Source organism: Asparagus officinalis, chromosome 7, assembly GCF_001876935.1.
Source record: "Asparagus officinalis chromosome 7, Aspof.V1, whole genome shotgun sequence".
Classification (NCBI taxonomy): domain Eukaryota; kingdom Viridiplantae; phylum Streptophyta; class Magnoliopsida; order Asparagales; family Asparagaceae; genus Asparagus; species Asparagus officinalis.
Window position 1 is genome coordinate 67,743,012 of NC_033800.1, and position 10,556 is coordinate 67,753,567.

A 10,556-nucleotide genomic window follows, 5' to 3' on the forward strand; every position below is an offset into this window, starting at 1 on the left:
GGTAGCCTCTCCCAATCAGCAACTAGAAATCGAAGGCTAGGATCCTTGCAGTTTTGGGGATGTTGATGCATCCATAAGTCTTTTTGCACTCGCCTAGTGTATGGAAAATTGTCCTCATCTGACCCTACCACCTTGAAAATGGAAACAAGGTTAAATAGTCATAAGAATATACAAGAAAACTCAGAAGACAACTATAGGAAAAGGACTAAAAGGGTAAGCTAATAAGTAGGCATAGTTTATAGTACATGCTTCTTATCTCTCACTTTCAAGCTTAATGGGATAAGCATGAATTTTGAGAAGTCATACAAGCAACATTTATCCTTACCAGTAACATGAGTACAATGGACATATGTATTCACTTAAAGAATGTCTCCCAGAATTTGTGAAGCTGTGGATGTCATGAACTGTATATTTCAGGATTTGATTTCTGCCAGTATTTAGTTTAATTTGAATTCAGTGTCATCTCATTAGGTCATGTTCTGTCTTCAATATCAGAACTGATATTATGATTCTATTTAACCCTTGATTTTAAAGCAATCATTCATGAGCTGACAAAACATGAGCGAGACAATGTCTTGAAGACATAAACCATACATGTGCAAATAATAAAAATAAATTGTGGGCATACATGACAAGCATACATCAGCACCATCTTAATTCCATCAAAGCCTCTGTTTTAAAAAATGGGTCAATTTGAAACTTAAGGTTCCCCAACATTATCAGCAAATTTCATGTATCTGTTATAAATCAGCTCTCAACCTTCTAATGTGCGGTGCTAAATTCCTAACGAGATCATACTTTAGAGAGGGCATGCCATAAACATTCGAGGCTTTTCCCACCAAAATTTCAGTGCAATTTAATCTTGTTCAACCAATGAGCAATTCTCCAAATATCTCCTAGATCGAGTGAAAGTTAGCAATATCCAAGCACAAACATCACAAAGGTATCATATAGAAGGATGGAATGCAATAATACAAAGGTTCATAAATGATAATTTGAGCTATTAACATGAAGTATATCTTCTGAATAAACGTTACATATATTATAGACCATTCATTAGCAACAAATATACATACCCAAGGAGGATGAGCACCTTCAAATTCTGTGCTATACCCAGAGTGTATCTGACCAGTTGCCAACGTTCGCCGAAGCCATTTTGTGCCTAATGATCCCCTCCATAATGTCCAAGGAGGAGAACTTCCATTCTCGCCGTGCTTATCCAAATGGTTACTAATTTCTACACTTCTTTTGCAATTTTCCAAATGGGGAGCTTTAGGCAGAGTAGTTCCCTTCATTTCTTCATCGAGAAAATGCCCATCAATGTCTTTTGATTTATCCAACGCAGAACTCCAAGCAGAGTATAGAAAAGAAATTCTCTGCTCATCACTCAGTTCAATACTTTTGCGGAAATTCTTCAAACTCCCTATGTCCTTTGGTGAAGCATCACAGTCCCCGCTTCTTTTAATTTCTACAATCACCAGTATAGGAGGTTAAATGCCAAAATAAAACAAGTAAATGGAATTTCTGATTGGTGAAATAACTTAATGTTAAGTAGCGAGAAATTGATTGTCGATAAAAGTACAAAGAAAATATTTGATATCAGCTAGTGGCATATGAGATGTAACTAAACTTGTAGCATGTTGAGCACGAGAAGAGAATAAAATATTCAGCAATTTGGTAAGCCCAATTATTTTCCTAGGGTAGAATAGTTTCAATCAGAAATATGTTAAACAATTTGACCACATATTTTTCTAAAATTAACTTTCTACATGTTCATTAGAGTGTAAAGGTGGAATAACTGGCCACATGTACGAGAATCGACAAAACACTGAACCTAACTTCATGTAACCTTCTTCAGGGACTCATAACCCAAAAGAACCCATGATTTTAAGGAAATTCAGAAATAAAATATTAGAAACCAAGCAGAGTTATCATCAGAAATTGCAACGCCTAATTAAGCATACCAAAGAAAAGGAAAGAAGTAAATTGTTAGGGCTTTGCTCAAACTCATATTTTCAACGACTTGTTATAGAAATCAAACACAGTACAGGTAAGACTTCTTCGAAGTTGCAACATAAAATTTAAAATCAATATTTAATCCGATGTCTTGAGGCATAAACTCTCTCAAGAAAAATAACCAATAAAAACTAATAAAAAGGCAATAACATAACCAATTCTTTTACCTATATTTAAGAGGCTTGAATTCTGAGGAATTGCTCCAGGAAAAATTTCATAGAGCAATCCCAATTGCGCAATCTTGAATGGAGTCGAGGCAACCAGAAAGAGATAAGTGATGCAAACACCACAAATGAAACCCAAAGCCCAAATTTTACAAGGAAATGAGCTGCTCATCTGCATGGCTTTCTGAGAGATAATCCTCTCAAGACCCTTTTGAGGTGATGTCTCCATCTCAAATTCCCCTCAAAATTATTCTGCAAAAACTTCAACAATAACCCAGTTGAGAAAGATAAGGGAGTAAAATTGAGGGAAAAGAAGCTTCTTTTTTTTTTGTATGTGACCCTTTAAGTAGCATTCACTTTCAGTGTTGTAACTGTCTTCTTTAATGAGACTCGCCTTCACCTCTTGCCTTCCAACTGCAAAAACAAATATTCACATGTCAGGACCTTTCCATTTAGTACCCATGTCATAAAAATCCAGACAAAAATAGAAGAAGGTAAATTAGTGATAAAGCATGCAACAAATATTTTTCTCTAAGAAAATGCTTGCAAAAAAAATTTAATGATATAATATTTCACACTTCAAATGTGTCCCAAGCTACATAGCTATAGCCCATTGAACTTGCTCTCAAAATTTTGGAAATTAATATGCTAATTTCACTGAAAAAAAAAAGAAGAAGAACACATTCAGCACAGGAACATGAGTAATTCTTCTGGAATTTCCTTAATTGGTCAAATCCAACATGCAAAGAGAAGAGAAGTACTTAAGACTACCTTGTTTCTATAATTCAGTTGCAAAATCCACATGGTGGGTTCTTTCCTTTAATAACCAGCTCACTAAATTCGCAATTAAAAAAGGAAATGAAAATATATAAAAATGTGAAAAATATAAACATCATCCCAGCCTGCAAAATCACAATCAAGACCTGACCACGCAAAAATAATCAAGACAAACTGGGCCCAAAATTAAGCAATTACTGATTATAATAAATTCAACAAACGAAAAAGCAAATACCCATCTCATGAATCAAGGATAGAACACGACACTTCACTTATTCTAGTTTTCAGAAACAAAATAAGACATACTCGCAGATATTTTAAAATGAAAAATGAATGATTAAAAATTACACAAATCAGCCTGCAACATCACAATCAAAACCCATCAAAAACATTACCGCTCAAAAATAATGAGAAATTGTGCACAAACGTAGGCAACTACCCAATTTCAATATCATAATAAAATTATCAAACAAATAAACAAACACCCATTTCATGCAATTAAATCGTTCCTAGTACAGAGGAATAATACAAGACATGCTCTCAGAGAATCCAACCTGTGAACAAAAATTTAATTAAAAAAAACTGCTTCCTCTGCCCACCAAATCTTCTCATCTTTACTGCTGGTTATTCTCTCCTTTTTCATATTTTCTTCTTCATTTGTGGGACCCAACCCAGCTGCCTCTCTCTGGCTTTATGCTTGTGTTTTATAATTCCAAATTGATTGCTCTGATTTAAAAGAAGGTTCTTGCTTCGCTAATGATAGGGCTAAAGTAAGGGGGAAGCAAAGTGAGAGAGAGGGATTTAGGGTCAAATTAATAAATGGGTTTCGTTCCTTTATCAAGAATAATTTGATTGATGGGGAAGTAAAGTGAAATGGCGAAGAATGGATTAGCACGAGTGAAGATTTTTGCTTGATAAAAAAGTGAACTTTTTTTTAATTTTTTAGGAATTTTTTCTAAACCCAAAGCTTAACACAGATTTATTTTTAAACCCACCCCTGCCAATATAAGTACAGTAAATTATTAAACAAAATGTGCAAAAATATTGACGATGAAATTCCAAACCTGGGTTTACAGACGGTTTAAGATGGCAGTTAGGGTTTTGGAAGTAGTTGGGTTCAACAATAAGTCATGGCAACTTTTGGGTTTAGGGTTAATATCTCACAAAAGGGGTGGGAGGATTACGAGGAGCAACTGTACATATTTATTTGAAGCCAGCCGTGATTTTATCCGTTTTATCTCGTGATAGTTGTGACAAAAGAGATAATTTTATTCAAAAGAAAATAATGAGTTTTGAGGAATATTCAGTCTAGAAACGAGCAAAGAGCTTACGAGAGAATAGGGAATAATAAAATGTTGTAGATTAATCTAGGTCTACGGTCCACGTATTAGTTATGTGACTCGGAGAGGCCAGTTCAGTCTTCTTATCTTCTTCTTATCTTGATGGATGGGTAGAAACCCTACTTTAGTGGTTTCTTTCAGTGTATTAGAATTTTGAAATTATGAGAAAATTTTAAGGTTACAACCGGATCATTGAACTGGCTTTTTTTTAATAACCCAAGTTCAGAATCAAACTCAAGACCATGATAGCCGTATTGGAACCTCCTTAAGATCAAGTGGTGGTGGACGTACGACATACAACAAGACGGAATATGCATATCGTGACTAATAATTAAAATTAATCAAAATTAAAAAATGTTTTCAAAAACCACCCACTGAAGAGAATTTAATAACTTCATGGGAATTTATTATAAATTAATTCATCATAATGAGAATGATGAATCCTATCTAGATATTCATCATTTCCCTAAATAAAATCTAGCAACCCAACATTTCAGGTTGTATATATAGCACTTGCTAAATAAGCTTAATCATCACATCAAAATATACTAAATTATCAAATCGTAAATGATAATATCATCAAGTTAAATGGATTATGTAACAATTTGAATTCTCTATCTCTTAGGTGATTCGTCTTAGAGAATCCAAATGCGCTCTAATGTTAACATGCATCACAATGCGTGCTTATGACATACACCTGAGAAATCCCTATTCTTGGTGGTTAAGACCCATCATCGCATCTTACATGTCCTTGTCATGTATAATAATCTATTATAGCTAAGTTATCTTAACTAGTTATAAGTTAAGCACAAGCTTAATAACTCTCTAAGTTAAATCTTATAACCAAGTTAGTGACCATCACAGTACATGATCTAACAAAAAAAATTTCTAAAAATGTTATAACAATTATAGATACTCAAATTATATGTGCAACAATTAAATCTATTAACATTTTAAAAACATTACATAATTTGTATTGGATGTTTAAGAACATATTATTAGTACTTTAGGAGGTGGGTAAACTGATATTTTTAATACTTATAATTCATATAATCTTTTTTAGCTAATTAATATGTAATCTGAGGTTAGTGCCTCTTAATGATTGATAATTAAGTCATAAATGGAAAAAAAACTCATTGTGGGACTATGTCCATTGAGATGTTTTGTGCCGCGAGAGTTCCCTTGCTTATTCCCAAGTAAAAATTTATGTTGTCTCACACAGTCATGTTACTTGTGCTTTTTATGGGACTAGCTTATATACACGTGCAATATATACTGTTAAATATCATAATTAAATATTTTTAGTTTATTTCCTTATCAAAACTTTGTTTCTCGGTTCTATTTTGATGGCTTTTGCTCACTTATATTTCTAAACTTTAGTATTGTGATTACTTATTTTCTTTATTGTTCATTTAAATGAACTACATCTAATTTAAATTTTCATGTTGATAATTGAATTGACAGAAATGTAATCTGAGGCCAATTTAAATTATCATGTTTTTGAACCGATGTGTAATCAAGCTTGATCTTAGAGTATAATGTTATAAAAATGAAAAAAAAACTAAATAAATAGTGTTATAAAAAGAAGATGAATAATTATAGCTGATAAAACAAGATGATTGGTTAAAAGTGCTGGTCTTTTTTATTTTGATGATGTTTTAACAAACAATTTACGACTAATATTGTTTGTCTAGTATTTGTATTTTCTTATTTATTCTAGACAAACAATCTGTTAGAGGATGGATGGACTAGAGCTTTCACGATCATATCCAATGGAGGTTGGAGGAATATCGGAGTGAAGCTATGCATTCAAGTCAAGATCCAAGTTCAAGCTTCACCCGCAAAGTTTACCAAGACGAACTTCATTGAAGATCATCAAGCTTGGGTATAGTGTTTGTATAGGTTTATACTTTGTGTGTTCAATACTTTAAGCTCGATATTATACACACACACAATTTAATGGTTTATGTGTTTTTGATTTTTGTGTGTTCAATACTTTAAGCTCGATATTATACACACACACAATTTAATGGTTTATGTGTTTTTGATTTATCCACAAACAAAGCTTTTGCATATACACACACACAATTTAATGGTTTATGTGTTTTTGATTTATCCACAAACAAAGCTTTTGCAAATAAAGATTTATATACATACATGTTAGTTTTTGTGGATAAGTTGTTTTTAATATAGCTATATAGATATGAAATAAATATACATGTTCATATGCATATACTTGTTCATATGCATACTCATATGTTTCATATTCTATTGTATTTTGCAAAAAATCATGTTTATGGATTGAAGACTTGTTTACACTATTTTCATATCTTGTATAAGTCTATAAATCCATTCAAAATGTTTCAAGAGGTTGTTTAAGTCATTTTGTCAAAATCATGTGTTTTTGATTTTTTGTATTTTAAGTGATTTTGCAAAATAATGAGATTTTCATGTTTATAATCATTTCCCAAAGATTTACATTTTTCTAAATTTATTTGTTATTTTTAAATAAAGTTTAAAAGTCAAAAAACTATTTTTAAAATCTATGTATCTGAAATATCAGTCTGGGGTCGACCGGAGTGGTCGCGGCAGTCGACCGCCAAAAGTCCGGAGACTTTGCTCTGTTTTTCAGCCTTTCGCGATCGACCGGCCTTGGCGCTACGGTCGACCGCCGAAGTAACCGTTACACAATAACAGTTAGTTTCCAGATTTGTTTTTAGGTTGATTTTTTTGTCTTTTCTTGGCTTTCTCTTGGCCTTGGGGTTCTTATAAATACTCTCATTGTATTTATCATTCCTACCAACCAAGAGAAAAGTTTTTAAGAGTTTACAAGTTTGTTTAGTGTGTTTTAAAGAAAATCAAGTTTTTGGTTTGTGAAGAAGTTTTCACAAGTGGTGGAGATCATCTTCATTATTTGGGCCTCAACTTTATCTCTCCTACTCTTGTTATATAGAGAAGTTTTTTCTTAAACTCAATTCTATATATTTGATCTTAATTTCCATAAACTAGATTTTAATTGAGTTTATATTTGTTTTAATCTCATTGTTACACACACCCACTTGAGCTTTTAGTATTCTTATACATAGTATATTTAGGGTTGTGAGAGTTGTAACATTTGAGTGTGAGCCTACATTGAGTTCTCATCTATAGTAGAGAACAAACATTTGTATTTGTGAGCCTTAATTGTGAGATATACTTTGTAATACACTTGTACACCGAGAGAAGTGTGTGGTGAGAGACGGGGCTGTCCCAAGAGGAGTGGCGTCGGTAGTAAAGCCTAGGGAGATGTTGTAAATCCGAGCACTTGAGTGAGACACATGCTAGAGACCAACACTTAGAGGGTGTAGAGTGAGATTACAAGAGTGTTGATTGTAAAGTTTTCGGTGAGCTAGAAAACCAAGTGTGAGGTGTAAACGTTTTCGGGTGAGCGTTAAAAACCCAGTGTGATAGTAGATTTCTCCCCGAGTCAGGAGCGAAGATGTAGGTCGGAGGGACTGAACTCTGTGATCATTTGATTGTGTTTGAGTTTGTATTGGCGTTCATTTATATTTGTGCCCATTGCTCATATCGTCATTGTCTTAATATTTAGTTTGTCCACTATATTATTTACATTTGTTTGTTTCACCCTTGTGTTATTTGTATATCCTTATATATATATCTTGTCTCATATTATACTTGCTAGGATATTTATTAATTAGTTTTAATTAATGGGTTAGATTAGCATAAACCATATTCTCCCCTCCTCTAGAGTTTTTTTCCTAGTAGCATTAGGGTCTAACAAAAAGTGGGTTAAAACAACACAAAAAAGAATATAGAGTTTGTTCCTAATCATCGATAGACTTTAAAAAATCATAAATTAAATATTAATTCTAACTCTAGTATACTTTATATGATGAAAGCATCCGCATAGGTATATAAAAGTACTAAAACAAGCTCATAATAATCCCTTCTAAAGATTCCTAATTTACTTACAAAAATAAACTATTCTATAAAATATCCAGAAAACCCTACCTTTCATTCCTTCTGTTTTGAAATTTTATGTGATTTTGAATTTTTAAGGGTGAGTTTTGTGAATTTTGGAACTCTGGGAGTTTTTTTTTTTTTTTGAAAATTTTAAATTTTAAGTCTGGTACTTATAATTTTCATGTTTCATGTGTTGGTGGTAAGCTTTTTATAACTCTAACATTTTGAGGGTATTTTTTTACAATTATTAAAACTTTGGATTATTTTTTGTAACATTCAAACTTTAAGCGGTCTGCTAATAATTTTTAGATTTGATATGTATTGGTCATAGATTTTGAAATTTTAGGGGTTTTTTGTGATTTTTAACTTTTGAAATATTTTTTTATAATTTTTATAACTTCAAGGTTATATTTTTACAAATTTTAAATTTTTAGGTTTATGATGGTAATCCTTTGAATTCGCCTTTGTTGTTTGCAAGTTTTGAATCTTAGAATTTCACGACGATTTTTTACTATTTTAACATTTGAGGATGTTTCTGGACTTTGTAAATCGTCGAGGGTGTAAATTGCTGATTTTAAATTCTTTAGAGGTGTTGATGTCAGTTATCAAACAAGGGGTTATTTGAGAGTTTGTAGAGTGATTAGGTTTCTCTAACTCCTCCTAATGAATAGTTTTGGGGTTGCTGTTCTTTCCTGCACATGAAGGAGAACTCATAAGAGGATGAAGTTAGGTTCTTTAGTTATTCCTCTAATGATCAAGTTAGTTTTTGGGCTTGAGTGGAGAAGTAATATAGTTAGCGCTTAGTTACGTAGAAAGGCCAGAGAGAGTTAGCTCAAACAGTGTCACTCCTTTTATAGTGGGTTTGAGGGGCAAGAAGGTAACTTGGGCCTAGTTTAGCTAAACAGCTGAGTCGGCAGACATGTGTTATGTTTCGGTTTTTGAATGAGGTGAGTCACCTGGTAATTTATTGTGGAAATGACAGCATGTGCTTGGTGATGACTGGGTCTGATGAGTTATAAAGACTATGGGGGCTAGGGTAATGATGATGTTGTCAGGGTAGTTAATACGAGAGTAGTCGGCTGGTGAGGGGTTCAAGGTAACTGACATCTTTTGACTCCTCAGGTCTAAGGCCGAGAAATACCATCTTTTGACTTGGTTACGCGAGATGTCGGCTGATCAGTGGGCCAAGCCATATCGCTGGTGATCAATTGAGAGGTTAGCCGAGTGGTACCATCTTTTGACTTGGTTACGTAAGATGTCGGCCAATCAAATCGACCGTGCCGCATCGGATGTTATCCTGGTTGTGAATTATTTTGGTTAGGTAGAGTGTAAGACATGTGTCAACCTCTCTGTGGGCATTAATATTTAGTATTTTTAAGGGTTTAACAGTTGGCCCCTTTCACTTGGAGTCGACATAGGCCAGGTCTGAGTGAAATGAGATTGCGGATTTGCTTAGTCACGAGGTGTATTAATGAGAGGTGATTGAAAAGTTCCTTGGATGTAATGTGGCTTACGTCAGAGGACATCTTTTGGCTACCATCGTATCGCCTTTCGTTCCTGATTGTAAGCTATTTAAGGTAGGTGTGCCTCAATTTTGAAGAGGTCATTTCGAATTCTGGAGTTAATCTCAGCCGTTAACTTGAAACTGATCCGGTCATTAGGATGTTGGCATCTGTCAATTTAGTTGCCTATAAGTACGGTGGTTGTGAGGAGAACTTTGGTCGTTCTTCTTCTTCCGGTGATCTTCTAAGAATATTTTGATGACATCTTATGCTCTTAATGCTCATCAAGGTTAGTTAGAGATGTTTCACCTGAAGGTGACACTACCACAATTGAGTTTGTTATACGAGAGATTTGATATCCCTCAGTCTTATAAGTTGACGGTGCCGACGAAGTCGCATGCAGTTTTTGACCATGATATGATTCGGGCTCCATTGTACATAAAACATCTTGAGTGTGATTTGCACCTACCCCTACACCCCTTCCTTCACCGTGTCCTTACAGTTGTAGGGGTTTTACCGATGCAGATGAAACTGAACTCAATCATGATTGTAGTTGGGTTTGTGGTCATATGTCATTGGTTGGGGGTTGAACCGATCTTGAATGTGCTTGCTCATCTGGTTAGCGTCAAGGTGCACCAGCGTGAGGCCCACTTCCACTATTAAGTGATGGGAAGATTCGAGATTATTGCTAACACTCCTGAGTTGAATAAGGATTGGAAGGAAAATTTTGTCTGGGTCTCGGGGATGATTCTAACTTGGGTTGTTCGAATTGGCCCGAGATTGTGAGAGAGGCT

The 10,556-nt window shown here is 34.0% G+C and overlaps 1 protein-coding gene across 1 annotated transcript in view; it reads right to left on the reverse strand.

Moving 5' to 3' along the window:
• Window positions 1-3,819, reverse strand: part of LOC109849645 — a 23,154-nt gene extending 19,335 nt beyond the window's left edge. Inside the window, 4 exon segments of the mRNA XM_020419502.1 lie at window positions 2-131; window positions 1,077-1,468; window positions 2,184-2,594; window positions 3,512-3,819. Of these exon segments, the coding sequence (XP_020275091.1) occupies window positions 2-131; window positions 1,077-1,468; window positions 2,184-2,409 (748 nt within the window). The 5' untranslated portion in view covers window positions 2,410-2,594; window positions 3,512-3,819.